Source organism: Sander lucioperca, chromosome 6 (assembly GCF_008315115.2).
Source record: "Sander lucioperca isolate FBNREF2018 chromosome 6, SLUC_FBN_1.2, whole genome shotgun sequence".
NCBI classification, from domain to species: Eukaryota; Metazoa; Chordata; class Actinopteri; order Perciformes; family Percidae; genus Sander; species Sander lucioperca.
Genome location: NC_050178.1, coordinates 33,048,240 through 33,067,522, shown reverse-complemented (window position 1 = coordinate 33,067,522; position 19,283 = coordinate 33,048,240). Strand labels below are relative to the sequence as shown.

Below are 19,283 nucleotides of genomic sequence, written 5' to 3'. Positions count from 1 at the left end.
ACAAGATGTTGTGTATGAAACTGAAACATATGTGACACATGATAAACACACGAACGTGACTAAAAGAGTCTATGCTGCTGTATAAAGGGTTAAGCATGCAAGTTGAAAACAATTTCAGGATCAAACTTAGTTTTCTGCTATACGACCATCATACTACCAGCAGCCTAGTCTAGGCTGATATTAGTAATGGCAACCAGTTTTTTTCTGCTGTTTGTGCACTTAACCAATGTGGCCCAGAGTTTTAAATGTCAACAACTGCAAGTCCATTGTCACTATGACTACTGCCATAAGCCTGCTTGCTACAATCACGGCTAATTTTGCAACTGCTAATTATTTTCATCACCACCACCATGTCAGTAGGGGGAATTTGTTATAACCATTATCGATACTGTACACCGACACCACTTATCTCCAAGCCTTTCATCATAATCAGCACGGGTGTCAAGGGTGGAAAGAGGTGACCAATGGTGTCGCAGAGATGTTTACCTGCGCGCCACAGCTCGAGCGGTGATTGGTCCGTTGGTCGTCCTGCCCTGAAGTGACGTCAGGATGAGCGCCTCTGGTGAGGTCGCCAAGTACAGATTCCGTATGAGAGCGCTCCGAGTTGTAGAGGCAGACAGAAGAACACTGACACGGCCGTTGGAGCTGACTGACTGCTAAATTTCAGGTAGGATCAACTGCTACTACAAAGTCATGACACAAACTTGTCACTCTGACTCTATCTCAAGGGCTAGAAGGATGTTGGAGCGTGGTTTCTTGGCAGGGGTTTTGATTGATTGTTTTCTAGCAACATTTATCTGTAACGTTCGCTAACCTTAACAGGCGCTTTAGCTACGTTCACTCCGTGTTATGGGGACTTTTTGTTTAGGGGAACGTTTTACAACTCTTTGAGGTGATTTAATGACTTTAAAACTATAAGTCGTATTAGCGTCACTACAGGGGAGACTGCTGAAGTTAACCGTCAGTATCGATATGCAGATGTAATGTCATTCACATGAAGAGGACCTCCTGTATACCTGAAGCTGCAGTTTCGAACATACTGACATGGAATATGTACTGAAGTGATAGCTTACTTGTCTTCTTCCATACAAACCAGTAACTAGACTGCTGTCTGAATTAATGTAATGCACACTAATAAAGTCAAGTTTATACAGTAGGATAGGTCTGACCAAATATAAATAACTCTATGCTATGTATTGAGAGAGCCCTGGTGGGGTTATTATTAATCTTTACAGCAGAAATGGCGTGAATGTTTTCTTAGTAAACATAACATAACGTTTATTTTTAGTTTTTACTACTTCCCTCTTTCTGTTTCTCTCTCCCTTTCTCTTTGATCTCTCTCTCTCTCTCTCTCTCTCTCTCTCTCTCTCTCTCTCTCTCTCTCTCTCACACACACACACACACACACACACACACACACACACACACACACACACACACACACACACACCTCTTCTGTCTATGGGATCTTGTAAGGAGAAGTCTGCTTATCAATTAATAAGCTCACTTTGAGAGGAGATTTGTTGTGCGTCACTGACACCAGCTGACCAATCAGACTGCTCTTAGTAAATCTCTCTGTGTTTGACAGTCAGCCAGTAGATGCATAGGGTTGATGGATCGAGAGCCATGCAGTTTTGGATAGGCACCAATGGCAAGCTCTCTCTTGAGGGAGCGATGGTGTAGATTAGTTGTATAGTGTTCTCCAGTGATAGTTATTGTTGATAGACATAAGTTATAAAAACAGAGACATTCCAAACTGCCTCTCCACTGCTCCCTCTGTGTCCATGCTTTGAACATGTTGCTCTTGGCTGGTTTCTACTGTTTAACCGTTTGACCCAATGAATCATTTTATTTTTTTTACTAAATGTGTGACTGGAGTTTTGCATGCATTTCACTGTGGTCAACGTGTTTATCGCTTCCTGATGCCCGGTATTTCCAAAGAGACAATAAAGCCACTAAGGTAAAACATGACAAATGTTGGGAATTAGAAAAAGGATTACTGTCCTTCAAAAATGCATTAAAATGTAAGAAATGTGATCCCAAACCTGGGCAGCTGAATGGGAAAAAGATGGGCACATTTCAGATTGATTAAAAGGGTCCTGCCTTCTGCAGCTCTAAAAGCTCCAAAAGATAAGAGAGGTAGCTATGCCTGACCTAACAAAGCCCTGAAAAGAAATAGTAAAATAAAATCATCACACATCCAGTGTGGTGAATCTGCTTTAACAGGAATACAGACTGTTGGCATGAGTTAAGTCTTTGTTTATAAGTTGGCAGCAGAATTCCTCACAGTTTTGAGCTGTGCAGTAGATTGCCTCCTGAGATAATAGTAGTAAACACAAGCCCAAATCAATATTTGTTGTTTAAAGACAAAAGATAAGCAACTTTGAAGTGTGTCGTAGGTTATCAGCACTTTTGTAGAGACATGAGCCGTCCAGTTAAAAGATAACAAGTCGATTTGACCAGAAATGTGTCCAAGAGCTCAGTTTGGTCAAGTTTTCATTAAAATTTTAGACATTTTTTAATATTAGCTCTATGAGTTTGTCTGTTTGTGTGTTTGATAGTCTGTCTGTGTGTGTGTGTGTGGGTGGTGATGGTGCAGTGGATATGACAATATCCATATAGCAATATAGCAATACCAATTGCCAATATACCAATATAGCAATTTTAAGTCGCTTTGGATAAAAGCAACAGCTAAATGACATGTTGTGTGTGTGTGTGTGTGTGTGTGTGTGTGTGTGTGTGCGCGCACGCGCGCAACTGTTGCCAAAGGTTTTAACACCATTGCAAATTAAATTTCACATTCTAACGCCTTAACCACATGTCATTTCGTCACGCTTAACTGGTCGTGTGTACGTGTGTGTGTTTCTTCTGTCTACTGCACATCACAGGAATGGGAAACCAGTGAGTACAGCGACTCTATTTTGTGTAACCCTTAAACGCAAGGATGAATGCTGCATGTAACATATTAGTCTGGGAATGTGGTTATAGTATCGTGCATCTCCCTACATCCAGCCTCTTCAATCCTTTTGCTTCTTGGGTTTTGAGAAGCTTATCTTCACCCGTTGGTAAAAAGTCGTGTCATCAGTGGACATGGAGGGGCTCTTTTTGGCCTTCTACATGCTCATACGATCCCTGCATGTGTCTCTCTCCCCTGCTCTCCCACATTTTAAAACTTGCCCCTATCTGCTCCTGCGTGTCTTAAACTTGAACCTTATTCTGCTGTTTATAGCATTTGCCTGTTTGAAAAACAGACCACCCCCCCTTGCTCAACTTTGTCCTTAAAGCTCCAATTGCTTGAAATGTGTTATTTGAAATGTAGTATGAAGTTGCCTAATGTAAAACACATCCAGATGTTTGTGCCATTGAAGTGAAATCCAAGTGTTTATAAAGGAGATTTAGGGGCATGTTGGTATTTCCTGTAGCTTTCTAAAAGGAGCACAACCAGTGACAAGCAAGAGTTAATGCATTCATAGATTTTAAATGACTTTGATGTTTAAATTACTTTGATGTTCAATATCATAAATTCTCAGTGCATGGATTAACATGAATCTCCATGAATCTCCATATGAGCAAGGTGAAATGCTAAAAAACAAAGCAGTATGTGAGAGGTGTCACCGTTTCTCTGGCTTCAGTGTTTTCCTCCAAATGGTTGCAGTTATTTTTAGCCTAAAGGTTACTACTGTGTAAACATGTACTGCGATGCCCTGCCGAAATAATGCTGGTCAGGAGATAAGGTTAGAGCTGCAACAATTACTTTCATTTTTTAACTCTTCTTGCCAAACAAAAATGCCAAACATGCTGACAAATCTATCACAGTTTACCAGAGCTTTAAGAAATGTCTTAAAATAGCTCCTGTTTTGATGTGGTAGTCAAAAAGTGTTTTGCGTTGCATCAATTTGAAATAGAGAAAAGCAAGCAAATCTTCACATTTAAGAGGCTGTAATCCACAAATGATTGATACTTTTTAAATAATTCATTAATGATTATTTGAATAATTATCACAGAACATTTTTATTGGCCAGCTAGCTAGTCAGTTAGTTTCAGCACTACAGTCCTCTTATTTGTAACCATGCATACATTAGAAAGCCTAGAGAAGAATCACAATTATTATGTATTTGTATTTTCAGACGTTGATTAGTACGCATTAACCTACTACAGATATTTTTTTTAATGAAAACATTCATGCTTGGGTAATGGATCCTCAATTCTCAAAGAAAAAGACTGGTGTCAAGTTGAAGATGTACTGAGGAATAGAGTTACAGTCTAACTATGTATTGTTTGTTTGTCCCCTACAGTAGGTATTAGACTCCAGGAACACAGGCCCCAATAGGGCAGACTTACCGGAAAAGCTTTTATACACTGGACTTCCTCTTACTGCTTCCCCAAAGCACATTACTTTGCATGCTGCTTTTTCATGCAAAGTTAAGAAATTCTTCCTTTTACTTCAGTTGCGTTTAAAGGCGTGCTAAATAAAGTAGGGGAATGATGAATGAGATTCATTTAAATGTTAAACTGTAAGCTTAGTTCCTTGTGCTTTTGGTTACATTGTTTAGTGAGTTTACAGTGGTTTGCATAAGTTTACACAACCATGCTAAAGTTGACTAAAAAGAGGAATAAAAAAACCATCTTTTGGAAATTGATCTTAATGCCTTAATTAAAAAAAGTTAGGAAAAATCCAACCTTTAAGGACACCAATTTTCTTTGTGAATGAATAATGTATCGTAAATAAATAAATGTTCTTCCTTAAAATACAGGGGGCATAAGTAAGTACACCCCTATGTTAAATTCCCATAGATGCAGGCAGATTTTTATTTTTAAAGGCCAGTTATTTCATGGATCCAGGATACTATGCATCCTGATAAAGTTCCCTTGGCCTTTGGAATTAAAATAGCCCCACATCATCACATACCCTTCACCATACCTAGAGATTGGCATGGGGTACTTTCCATAAGATCATCTCTCATTGCAAATCAAACCAGCTATTAGGCTAACTGAAATAAAACCAAGTTATCCAAGTTATTTCATGGATCCATGAAATAACTTAAAAATAAAAATCTGCCTACCTCGGAATTTAACATAGGGGTGTGTATACTTATGCCTCCTGTGTTTTACAGAAGAACATTTATTTATTTACGATACATTATTCATTCACAAAGAAAATTGGTGTCCTCAAAGGTTGGATTTTTCCTAATTGTTTTAATAAAGGCATTAAGATCAAGTTCCAAAAGATGTTTTTTTTATTCGTCTTTTTAGTCAACTTTAGCATGGGTGTGTAAACTTATGCAAGCCACTGTATATCAGATGCTGTATGTAGCACCTGATCAGATTGTATCATTTTTCACTGCTTGTGTGTGATATGTCTTTCTAATCCATATTCGATAACCACACACTGGATGCTTCGGTGTATTTTTTTTTTTTTTTTAAACTAAACATAACACACTGCAGCCAGCCGTCAAAGTGAGAATGATTTCCACCTTAGCTGCCACCAGCCATCAGACACTAAAGCGATGTCGACTCTCAGATACCATAGCAGCTTCTTTGGGTTTCTATGACGACGCGTATGAAGCCAACTTCTGACATTATTGAAGACGGCGAGAGGGCCACCGCATTCGTGTGTGTGCAGCAGCAATCAGTGACTGCACCTCAATGCAGTTAGAAGAGGCCATGTCCTTTTTAACATTTGAGATAACAGCAGTGTTAAGCCCACCCCTGTCTTTGACTTAATGGCACTCCTACACGGATTTCAGAATTTAAATGAGTTTACTCTGAAGTAATAGGGAAATGATTAACTGTGCTATCATATAGTCTTTGACTAAATGACTCTTGGACTATCAAGAACAATACGTTACATCATCTCATATGGCCGACTGTGAAGTTGCCAGGCAGGCAGCAGTAACAGAGGAGGAGAGAGGCATGCTGATATGAACAGGGCTATTTTAGTCTTCCAGGTCTTGAGTTATAGGCACTTTCTGGGTTTAGATGATGATAGCTGTGACAGCAGGGTGCTCTGTGATCTCTAGAGAGTGTGGTGAGGACAAACATCTGAACGTTAACTTCTTCTGATAAATGTGAGACACAAGTCAAATTAACATTGTTTGTGTCTTTTTTCTAACTCTTAAAGGTAGGAGTGTTCACAGCTTGGCATGATTTTTTTTATTTGGCCCAGTTTGTGAAGCTAATTTGTATCTTAAACTTGAGCATTACACAAGCTCAGTAAAGTCACACACACATTACAGATAAGTTGACATTTTATAGACTGATACGCTCGTGAGTTTTGGCTCTTCACACAGAGGCTCATCTTTAAGTTTCAGTCATACCATTGACATTTTGACAATACCTTTGTTATTAGTAAAGGGTTAGGTTTTTATGCATCTCTTGCACTGCTCGGCTCTGCTATAAAAAGGGGAACCACTGTGTACTTGAAGTCATTCTTCTACAGCAACAGCCGGGTCACTAAAGTGAAACAATAGTTTACTTATTAACCTAGTAGATATTGACTATGACTTTTAGCCCATTTGCCATAAATTCCACTCTTGTAGATCACACAGATACTTGACTGCAGGACGTAACTTTTCATAACATGTCTGAATAAAGAAAGGAAATTCTATACCGACCAGATCCTCTAACCTGACTCGCCAGATGCTTTGTTAACATAGAAGCTGTCTTTGGAAACGGTTTGCAAAAGGGCGGGCACTTAAAAAAAAACAACCTGGCAGGTGATTGGATGAACCATCTGTCTATCACGTCTGCCATTGTTGTTTTGACGAACAGTCGTGGCCGTCACACACACCTGAACCACAGCCGTAGCTGCCAGTAGCTCCTCATCGGATGCTGATTGGTTCGGTCCGCTGCTTTCCAAACACAAATGCATTACTTGAAGCCTGGCAAGATGGGTTTTCATGTGAAATGTGATCCTGCGATTTTCGCATGATCGTGCAAGGTAACAGATCCTCTGCCATGTTGAACCTTCAGTGTAACAACATTGCAGCAACCGCTTTGAAGGCTAAAGTTGCAGGACTCATAAACAACAATGATCCTGTATTTACCTGTGTGACAAGTATTTCAGTATAATGTATGAAATGCAGCTTTAAGCCGCCTACACATGATAGGAGGTAAAACCGCGAGGTAGGGCCCAGTGCACAGCGCAGGTATACGTCATTATTAGGCTCATTCGAGATGAGCCAGGTCTGCGCAGAATCGATCACCGGCGCTCGCTGCCCGTTGAATGCCGGTTAGATTTGTGTCCGACTTGCTCTGACGTCATGCACATGTGGGCAACGATAATCTTACGATATCAAGGCGGCCGCAGGTTTGGCGGACCCAGAGCATGCTGGGAAACGCCTGCCTCTCAGCTGATTTAACAGCTGATTGGTTCAGAATCAACTCAAATTGACGACGTTTTATATAAATCCTGTATTGTTTTTGAATCGGAGGGATTTTAATTGCCATTTGTCTGATTTAAAGGCTTATTCTGTACAGAACACATGTTGTGTGCCTGATAGTGACGTTAAGAAATCAGAGACTTAATCCGTTCAGATCACGGATCATTTACAGTCTGTTATTAATAAACATCAGCAACAGATCGCATGTAGAGAATTTTGACAGCTACTCTGTCTTAATAAAAACAACTGGAGACTGTATGTGTCTGATAACATTTTATTAAATCGGAATCGGACCTAACAGGATGTGAGTGTTTCTTTGACTTCCTGTTCAGCCTGAAGGCTGCTGCAATCGGCTGGAAACTGTCCGACTTGACCGCGGCTTTTTGTCACCCCCCCCTGCTGCCGCCGCCTGCGTCTACTTTATAGGCAAGGCGCAGCTCATCTCGAACGAGCCTATTGCTTCTGGCTTTGGTTGCGCCTTGAAAGGTCATAAGATATATTTTGTGTGTGAAAACTGTTTTAAGGCCTGGACACACAGAGCCGATAATCGACCGTTGGACAGTCTGGCGAGGTCAGTGACTCGAGTCTGTTCGGTGTGTTCCATGCCGATGTCCGTCCGAGGGGCTGTCGTCCTTCATTTTGGCCAATTTGACATCTATAATTGGTGGGGCGGGCACTGCCGGCAGTCGGACTCAAATGACCCATCTGATTGGTAAAGTGCTAACCCGGAAACGGGGAGCGGAATGAGACTACATTCTGAGTCTCTCAAAATCTGACGAAAATCTTTTAAACTGACCTTTGTAGATCTAAAATGAAGACAGATTCAGCAACTGCATGGCCTATTTCTCGCTTAAAATGTTTTCAGAGGCATTTTTTTGACCAATTTGGGGAGACTGATCAGCCCAACTGCCTTTTCTGCCAACGTTTGGCCGTCAGCTCTGTGTGTCTGGGCCTGTAGAGAGAAATCAGGATTTACCGCATGCCTGAGACGCATGCAAATGCCTATGTAACAGACCGACCAAATTTTGCAACGTTCTGTTGGTCAAGCTGCTTGTAATTTTGTAAGTGGTAAGTTTAGGCCACTTCCTTGCCTGAACCTGTGAAATAGAAGTTATCCTTTTGGCATCATACAATTTGATTGTGCTAAACAATTAGTCAGTTACTTCACTTCACTGTGTAACTTTTAGCTGCAAGAAGTGCTCTTCTCCAACACACACCCACAGCTAATGCAAACCCCAGCCATCAACCCCAAAGATCTAAATACATGCTACATTACACAGCAATGGGGCCTGTGGATTAGGGTTTTTTACATATGTTAATGTAAAGTACTTTGAATTGCCTCTGGGTTTGAAAGATGCATAGATCATATGCCAGTATTTCCCAACATGACATCATGCATTGCATACTATTAGTGTGACATCACAAGTGGCAAACACTTCCACAGAAATCCACAGATGTCAGTAATCTAAGTCATAAAAAAATGTAATCATTTTTTATTCACTTTAATACAATAAACCATGAAAGAAAAGGGAGCAGCACTATCAGTGCAGTATTGTATTTAATGCGTGTGGGTGATGGAAGCAGATACATTTGGTATTGGTCGGAATTAATGAGCTTCTCCTTCCTATCCTCTTTTTCTTCTCTAGTATTGTTTCTGACTGTAACAACAAGAAGATGCCACTGGGTCACGATTGCCATGCCTGGAAAAAGAAGACCACAGATGTGAAGGATCAGTATGACTTCAAAGAGATCTTGGGAACGTAAGTGTGCGAGTGACAAAAACCCTTGTGTTTCAGCTTTGTTTGATGGCTTTTTCACACTCTGGGAAACAATGTCAAAATTTGAATGAAGGGTGTGTGTTTTTACATTTTTACTGATTCATTTAATGCATATTTGTTAACTGTTCCCTCAGATGTACAAAGTACAGAACATTTGCAGTTGTTTTGTTTCTGATCCTGACCCTTTTGTATGGATTGCATTTGATAAATTATCATGCAACTATTTGGGGAAGTAATTATGAGCTAATTACTGGATAGACCCTATTTGGTAAGGATTGACTGGCCATAAATGTATTACTGTACAACTAGCTTCCTGACAAAGTCTAGCTGTATTTTGTAAATGTGCTCCAAGTGTATTTATGCTGGGCTGCTCCTGTTAGTGTCCTCAGATAAACAGCTTGATGCTTAATCGGACATAAGAGGCTCTAATGGGAACCTGATGTGGTGCAAGCAGCACATGTGGTAACTGTGTCAGTGCAAAGCCAGGGGTAACAACACTGTGTTTCTCTGGCCATTTTTTTTCACCTTTACCAGTTTGGTAATTTCATGGCTAATAACAAATATGCTTATGCCAAGGTACATGTAGGTGGTGTGGCACAGATGAGTTTGTATGAATACAGATCAGGTAGTGCAGTGCAATTTGGTACTTTTATTTGTTTTGGCATGGAATTGCACCTGCATTTTCAGCTGCTCAGACTATCTCTTACAATGTTAGCACAAACTGCTATTTTTGTGCATTAGTTGAAACACACAAAGACTTCTACAAGATCTTATCTAAATCTCTCTCTCTAAAATTTAAAAACGCATTCAAACACAATATTTAAAGTAGTCGGCCATACTGGTTAACTATTACCTTCAGATCCCACGTTTATCCAGTGAAATCATTTTGAGCACAGAGCACCATTACAGATCTTGTGACATTTATATTTGGGCAAAACTCCAAACACAATTTCTCTTGGTAGTCAAAAGGATATTTTCTGTCAAATAAATAGGATTAATTGGGATTGGTCAGTGTATGCAGTCTAATGCAAATGAATACAATAACCCTGCAGTAGATTTTCAGTAATATAATAGCACTACTAGGACATTGGTATCTGTACCGGTATCGAAAGTTTTTGAGCGATACCCAGCCCCAAGCACTACAATATATCTTTGTGAAGCTTCCAATGTTTACATTTGTTGACTGTGTCATCAGAATCCTGTTGATTTACCTCGGCGACACGGTGTCAACAAATCAGCCACAAAGCATTTCATTGAGAGGCTGATACTCTGCTCCCTGCATACAAGTGATTGTAGACAGTACGTTAGAAACACCTCTTAAGGAAATACAGTTCACACGGAAACGGCACCACTAAATATACAGCCTCATAAATTACCTTGGAGTTGATTCAACACCTCTGACACAGTGTTAATGAAAACTAAACTTGATACTTTACAAAGATAAGAGTTATTGCTGGGCTGCTGTATTAGAGTACATAAGTCTGTATAGGTGTAGTTAATAAAGTGGTTACTCTAAAGGATTTGGCAAAGGAATTTACACAGACACAATACAGCTAGACCTAACTAATCAACAATAATTCCTAAAGCTAGAGTGGCCAACAGAGCTTAACACAGTGCAACTTAGATGAAAAAATATGTAGACAGTCATTTACGCTAATGAGTTTTACTTGACATCAGTTTCAACCTTGGATTCTAGCTTTCTTGTCTCTTGCTGTGTCTGCGTAGCTGGTGAGTGTGAGGTATTTGGGGAGGGGCGGCTCCCAATTTTTATTTTGAGGACAACATTTTTAGCTGTGGCAATCTTAATGCACTTCTTTGTCTATGTAAAGGAAACACATCATACATTAAGATTACATACACTTTTTGGAGTGCTTGATGGCATGCCTACTGCATTTGTAGAGCTGTAACTCATGTTCTGCATCTCTGAAGCCTGACTTAGAATAATAATAATACACTTTATTTGTATAGCACCTTTCATTCCATTAAATGCAGCTCAAAGTGCTTTACAACAGAAACAAATCAATAACACATATGGAAGACTATTCTATATTCACACAAGTAAGCAGGAACATAATTCTGGTAGCACTACAGTACACTTGTCCAAACCCAAAGATACATTTGGCACTTGCAACAATAGAGCATATTCCATCACCAAGACAGGACCATTTTTGTACTCTTGACTCCTCCTGGGGTTGACTTGGTCCTCCTGTCTAAATGGTCCTGCTATCTTTCCCGCTGTGAAGCGTTTGCCCAGCTTTCCCAAATTAGCAGGACAATTTGGTCCCTAGTTTGCTCTCGAAGAACAAATTTCTCTGAGAGTACACTGCGGTTAAGTGTAACGTAATCCTACTACTCTTTGTTTTATGATCCTTAATCATGGGTGCTGAGTGTCATAAGGATGTTTATCCAAGGTGTCTCACTTGATGCACCTTTCACATACACCCATATCCTTGTTGGTCCAGGATTAAGTTGTGTGAACACAAGTCTGTCACAGCAGCTTTATGGCCATTACCGTCTTTTCTGTCGGTATTTCTACTGTAAACACTCGAATGAAGGCAAGGTCCCACTCAAAAGAAAATCAGCAAAGGCTGAATAATATGTGGCCAAATTTGCAGGGGCATTGATCAAAAATTCATAACGCAGGCAAACTGCATTAGAAAGAGTAGCAGTGGACCTCAGTTCAAAGAACTGAATAGGGATGAAATTAGAGTGACTGCCAATGCTAAATGGTATGCATCATAATGCGGCTTGTTTCTGTAATTGTGTTAGTTACTTCCAACTTAAAGTTTGATTCATGTAATGTTTAAATTATTTTTCTAGCACACTAATGTACATAGAGGGAACGAAAGGGGGATATTATATACAGGTAAATATAGCAATATCAAGCCAAATTGAAGTTTTATAAGTATATAAGCACAACTGATGGTTGCATGTTTTCCCATCCTTTCAACCCTCTCATTGTCATCACTCCAGTCCTCCACCTGCCCCCAGTTTGATGCTGAGCTTGTTTATGGAGAGATCTCCAGCTCACCGCATCACTCAGCTGTGCGCCACATTCATTTGCCATTGCTGGATTGTTGTCTTGGTAACAACAGGAGACACTTTCCATAATGGACTCAAACAGTCACTATGGAAACAAAGTTTTTGATTTGCTATTAATAATCCTCCAACGGGTGCATATGTGTGTGCATTGCGCAAGAGATGAACTCACTCTCTCTTTCACAGGAAAACAGAAAAACTGGCACACAGACAGATATTCTCCACAAATGTGCTCATGTTTCTGGAGCCTCCTTCCCTGATATGTTTGACCATGAAGGAGATGTACTGTAGGTGCTGCAAATCACCTCATCACTGAATCAATTTTTTTTATCCCATTTAAAGCATTAGCATAAATCTTTCTACGACTTGACACGTATTGGCCTCTGCAATCAAAGTATAGAATTGGTTGTCTTGTTTCTATGTTAAGATTTAATGAATACTTTTTTTTTTACTTTTTATTCTTAGAGCATGTTAATATATATGACAAGTATCACAAACACATAGTTTTTACATTTGATTATTTCTTTTAAATGCCTGTCTTTAATGACATAAATGAAATGATACGGGGACTTTAAACCCAATACAAGTGGATTGTGTGGTTTTGTACTGTGAATCCCCAGCTGCTGCCACGTGTTTTTGTAATCAAAACAGATCGGAATTAATAATCCACACACGCAGTGACACTGTCACTGCAATCAACTCAAATCCTCTTTTGCCTTCCTTCTTTTCTCATTTGTTTCAGTAACTTATGTTAATCCCCTCCCCCCCCTCGTTCTGTCTTTCTGTTTATCTCTATCTGTGTCCAACCCAGCCCAAAACCTTATCCCTGCTGTCACAAATTCAGCTCCATTTTGGCTCCCAATTCCTGTCACCTTCTCTTTTAACTGTTTCCTGGTTTCACACTGTTCACTGTGGAACAGGGATCCTGGTGTGTCTTGCCGCCCTTTGATTTTCAGCTGAAATTAAAGATTTCATTATACAGGGATCAGAACACGGAACTCAGCATAAGGCCGACCATTGGACCCACTTCTGAGTTATTGTCAACAAGACATAGTATGTATATAGTTAAATAACACCCTACTCTTACATTTAAATTGTTAGGAACATTGAAAAAAAACATATGTCACAATTATCCGCAAGCTTTTGCTTGCTAAAAAATTCTAAAAAGTAAATTCCTTTTTACCATGTCATACATACACATATATACCCACCCATCCAGACCTTCTTTCGAAAGTTTGGATTGCCTTGGCTTTCCCGGTGCTTCCCTTGGCTTTATTTCAAAAATTGACTGACCCTGCACTCTCCAGCATATGTTGTTTAGTATGTCATCATTCAAACCTGGCTGCTTGTAGATTCACAGGTAACATATTTAGAAAATTGCTGTTAACTGTTATATGACAGCAGAAACTATTTTTAGCAGTGCACCAATTCTGCTTTCATTTCCATTTTGAACAAGTCCACCAGCTCACAGGTCTATGACAGATGTGGTCATTAAGAATACATATTATTTTGAATCTGTAATATGGATGTAATATGCTGTGGAATTGTTATAAAGATTTTTAGATTCAATACAGCAAACAGCCGCTCTGTGTTTTGTTGTTGTTTTTTATTTCAATGTTCCCACACTTGAGGTTTCTCTACTGTGACAAACTGCACAAATGGGCCATGTTGCCTTTTCTGACATTTGAATGAATGCCGAGAGCAGTGAGGGGAAATTCTTGGCCTTTTTTAAGCCCAGAATACATTGCAAAACACAGAGGGAATGAAGGGGCAGGGTAGGGGAGCGTGGTGTAATCATTTAAAATCGTTAGGGCTGATGGATTGGCCCCTGCCTGTTTATGTCACTCATGTCGAACTGTGACCCAGTAGCTCCTGCCTCTATGGTCCGCTTATTGGCCACCATTGATTCAGAAGTGGTACTGTGTGTGAGTGTGTGCGTGTGTGGGTGAGGGAAAGACAGCACTTGTTTCGGCTATATTTGTGTATCTGTTCTTTATGCACTGTTGTGTAGGTCCATGAGTGCATATGTGTAATTAAAGGTTCATAGTTGTTCTGTATGTCTTTCCTTTCTGTTTTTTCTTCTTAATGACCTTTGCCTCTAGTGTTCCGATCTCTCTCTCCACCTCGCTGAATGAACACCTAGCACCCATCCTTACACATCTTCTCTTTTTACAAAGCAAGAAGCCCTCTCGCTCACAGGCTGTTATTTTGATTTGACAGACTTCAGATCTCTCATTAAAACCCTCTCTGGCATTTTTGTGTGCATCGTGACTTCAGAGTGAGCTTATCTTCCTCATTGCCTGTTAATCCATATTCAGTGGATAAAAGACCACAAAGATGAAATACCAGTGGCTTTAGTGCTTGACATTTCTTTAGCCAAGCGTGTATCCAAACGTATATTTAAATAGGTGTTTTCTTGTTGATGCTTAATTGTTTACCCAGAATCCACACAGATTGCTGTTGTTTTGTGTTTCAGGAATTGTAGTCAGGGCTGGGTCACAATCTGGTATTCAAAAGAGGAACCTTTTGCTCCACTTGTGCCCTCATACTCGTGCCTCTCGGCTACATTACACAGGTTTTAACGCAGATTTACCACTCAGGCAGAGGGCTCTCTGTTTCTGAGTGGAAATGTTGAACTCAACACTCATTGCTGTGTGTGTGTGTGTGTGTGTGTGTGTGTGTGTGTTTGTGTGTGTGTGTGTGTGTGTGTGTGTGTGTGTGTGTAATGCACAAGTGTTTATGTGTGCACTTGTGCTTGCAGAGGCATTTATGAAAGACTATAAATTGTGTGACAAGAGGTAAGGCTTTGACTCTGCCTTAATGTCAAATTCACTTGAATTCAATTACGGCTGAATTACGACATGATAAAATAAAGCAAATTCTGTGTGTAATTGTCAAAGGTTTGTTCCTCCCTCAGACCTTTCTTTATTTGGAACTATTTAACAAACAAAGTAGTTCCTTAATACAGAGGTCTATGAAGCGTATGTGCTGGAGAATAATGAAGTACTGCACAAACAGCTAGGTGATAGATGTTGACCATTAATTAACAAGGTGCAAGACACAACAGCATATGCAGTGAGTCACCCAATGGAACTTATTTTAAGGAGAAATGTAATATATGTGATACAGCTATCATTGTCTTTTGAGTTTATTTACTTTATTGATACATGTGCACTGCAGGATATATAAGTGCAAGTTAGGGTGCCACTTACAACTCAGAAATTAAGTTTTTGACTGTAAAAAATGTTCTTGATAAGGAATGTGCTGAAGGATAAACAGTATGAACATAGTCCATTCAGAACTTACTTATTGTCACAATTAAACAGAAACAGCTTATTATGGCCAACATGAATGAAAATGCATAAATGCATTGGCATTTACAAACAAATCATCCACAAAGCAAAATTTACAGTGTGTTGTGCAAAGGAAACGGCTACCTTTATAGAGCGGATAACACTCCCAGCATGAGGGGTGTCCCACTTCATCTATTTTTCATCTCTGTATCTCTCCATGCTTCGCTTTTCTGTCTCTGTCCTATCCTCTCTCCATAATTTATATTATTTATTTATATATATATATATATATATATATATATATATATACACACACATTTCATATTAATCCCATTTGTATTCATGTGATATCTCCTTCCTTAATGTTTTTTTTTGCCTTGCTTTTATTTTGTTAAAAGTTTTGGTTTGTCTAAGCTGTAGGATGAGAATAAAGCTAAGACCGTCCTTCAATAAAGGAGAGGAGGCACACACAGTGCCTCACTCCTGTACTGGACAAAGCACATACAGGACAACATGTTAGCTTGTGTGCCCTTGTAATGCTGTGTCAGCCACTGATAACACCATACAGGAGTTATGAGTCAGGCTTGTGACATGCTACTGTGTGTGTGTGTGTGTGTGTGTGTGTGTGTGTGTGTGTGTGTGTGTGTCTCTCTCTCTCTCTCTCTCTCTCTCTCTCTCTCTCTCTCTCTCTCTCTCTCTCTCTCTCTCTCTCTCTACCTACTCATCTCAGTGCTCAGACATTATTTGTGCTCAAAAAGTGTGCTGATACCCTCCTGGTCACCTTTATTATTATTAATAATACTCCTCTGCAGTAAGGAATGAGCCTTAGTACACGGGGTGCATGCTCAACCAGGTGAGCCAGGGTGCCCTGAGGTAGATTTTGATAACTGATTTGAATGTGTCCAGATCAGTACAGTCACAGATGTGTATGGGTAGAATGTTTTTGTTTTTTGTTTTTTTTAAATGTGTTGATTTTTATTTAAAAGTTACTGTCTCCAGACAACTGTCACTTAGAATTTAGGCAAGAGTGCAGAAAAAAAACCCCACAAAAATGGCCAAAAGGAGAAAAAAAAATTACATTTTGTATATATACACATGATCTAATAAGATATATATAAAATAATTAGGCAAAACACATATAGGCTGTTCATCTACTTTATCACATTACATCTGACACATTCATGTTCTAAGAAGCCAATTATCCACCTTTAAACATGACTGAGCCTCTGATATGGAAGATTACTGTGAGAGAAGGTGACTTTCACAAGCATGTTTAAGGCTTAAGCATGGAATGACTACAAAATAAAAACTTCAGTAGACAAAACATTTCATTAAAACTTGTGTGTGACAGATATATGTCAAAATCTAAGCTTTGTCTAGCTGCTTTGTCTAGGAAGTGATTAGCAAACTCTGAGTAGCAAACTCAGATTTATATGTATATTTTTTTTAAATCACGCATGGAAATGTATATAAAAAAATTGTTGCATCAGGATGCATCAATAATCAGTTTAGAATCGAATCGTTGTCCTCTGAATCGAATCGTGAGATGCCAAGAGATTCCCACCCCTACTGCTTATGGCACCCTCAGCTCTACCCTGACCTAATTTGAACAGACGCCTGTGTTTCAGCACAGCTCAGCATGGCATAGCCTGCAGTTCCTGGAAAACACACACACACACACACACACACACACACACACACACACACATATACATAAATGCCCACTGTCTGGCCCACTTATGCATCTCCATCTGCTCAAAGCAATATATCCCCCCCCTTACAATTTTAAATACACTTACAAGCTTGTCATGTACATCTTCCCACAGTCTTTCACAATTGTTATAATCTCTTATTGCCCATATTCTTTTTTTAATGTATTTATTTAACCTTTATTTAACCAGGTAGGCTGTTGAGAACAGGTTCTTATTTGCAACGGAGACCTGGCCAAGAAAAGCGTAGGCGTGCCAGACAACAAATAGTTTCACATTCAATACAGTACAAGAACACAGAATAAGTGGGCAATTACAAATGCCGGCACGTAGTGAGGTGCAAGTAAGTCGATGGATATGCAATATACATGAACAGAGAGTCTATATCACTGCTGAGATGGTGTAAAGAGGCAATGGTGTAAAGAGTCAATAAAAAGATAGTCTAGTGGTCTAGTTAGTGAGGTAGATCAGTTATATAACACAATGTATATGAATAGACTGTCTAGATGAATGCTGAGGTGTAGTGAAGAATCAATATGCAGTTAGTGCAAGTTGTGGTCTATTTAGTGATGTAGATCAGTAATAACACAGTAAGCAGTAATCAGTCTATATAAATGCTGGATGTAGAGAAGAGACAATATACAGTTAGTGCAAATGGTTCTCTAAGTAGTAATGTAGATCAGTAATAATCCAATATGCAAGAAAAGACAGTCTGTATAAATGCTGAGAAGTAGTAAAGAGTCAGTGCACAAAATTGAATGTTGATATTATCTGTTTCCCACCTTGTTAAGTCATTGTTGATAATTATTGTGAGAAATCATTAACGTGATCAGTGTCTTCACATAGATGACTATCATTAATCATTAATAATCACATATAACTAAAGGCAAACTGAGAAAATTTGTTATTTCAGAAGAGTGTATCAAACTGGTAGCCCTTCGTATGATTCAGTACCCATGAAGTAGCTCTCAGTTTCAAAAAGGTTGGTGACCCCTGGTGTAAAGCAATAACGGTTGAGCTTACAAGGGCAGGTGAATAGTGCAAATTAGCATAAACAGATATGATAGTGCAATGCAGGTAAAGATGTGCATCTGTGCAACTATGCAATGGGGCATGACAGAGATAACGGAGTAAGGGTGTGCAAAAACAGTGAATGAAAGATGGGGAACAGTTAGCACGTACAGTGATCGGACAGGAGCATAGGCAGACGTGCTTTGAAGGCAGTTAGTGAGATAAGGGTTTTGAGTTTCAGGTTTTTTTGTAGTTCATTCCAGTCATTTGCAGCTGAGAACTGGAAGGAGTAGTGGCCAAAGGAGGTTAGGGCTTTTGGAGTGACCAAGGAGATGTAACTACTTAAGCGAAGGCTGCGGGTGGGTAAAGCTATAGTGACCAGTGAGCGTAGGTACAGCGGGGCTTTGCCTAGCAAGGATTTGTAAATGAGTTGATACCAGTGAGTGAGGCGTCGGGTGTGTAATGAGGGCCAGCCAACTAATGCATAGAGGTTGCAATGGTGGGTGTTATAAGGGGCTCTGGTCACAAAACGTATGGCACTGTGGTAGACAACATCCAGTTTTTTCAGGAGAGAGAGTTGAGGCAGTTCTGTATATGACATCACTGAAATCTAGAATTGGTAAAATTGTCATTTTCACCAAAAAGAGTTTGGCAGCGTGAGTGAAGGAGCCCTGTTGCGGAATAGGAAACCGATCCTAGACTTAGCTCTAGATTTAAGGTGGTTTATGTGTTGCTGGAAGGAGAGGGAACTATCTAACCAGACATCTAAGTATTTGTACACCGCCACATTTTCTAATTCCAACCCATCGAGAGTGGTAATGCTAATTGGATAGGCAGGGGTGGGCAGCGATCGGTTGAAAAGCAATTCTTCACATTGCAAGCTGCCCACATATCAGCAAACTGACTTGAGAAAACCTATTTTATCTCTGGTCCTAGAAATCCTTAGGGAAGCAAATTCTTGCTTTGCAGCTTAATTACAATCCACTACATGACTTGTATAGGGGTATTGGTTTTTTTTTGTGTGTGTGTTTCAAACCAATTCCTTTCAGGAAGTGGGCTTGCAACAGTGGA

General features: G+C 39.7%; 1 protein-coding gene across 2 annotated transcripts in view; it reads left to right on the top strand.

Annotated features, from left to right (window-relative positions):
- Positions 1–558: 558 nt before the first annotated feature.
- Positions 559–19,283, top strand: part of camk1b (calcium/calmodulin-dependent protein kinase Ib) — a 40,823-nt gene continuing 22,098 nt past the window's right edge. Inside the window, exons 1-3 of one of the 2 annotated variants that reach the window (XM_031323625.2) lie at positions 587–667; positions 2,889–2,901; positions 9,029–9,142. In XM_031323625.2, coding sequence (XP_031179485.1) covers positions 2,891–2,901; positions 9,029–9,142 — 125 coding nt within the window. In that variant the 5' untranslated portion in view covers positions 587–667; positions 2,889–2,890. Of the gene's footprint in view, positions 668–2,888; positions 2,902–9,028; positions 9,143–19,283 lie in introns of both variants that reach the window. The other variant, XM_031323633.2, reaches the window with a different exon arrangement.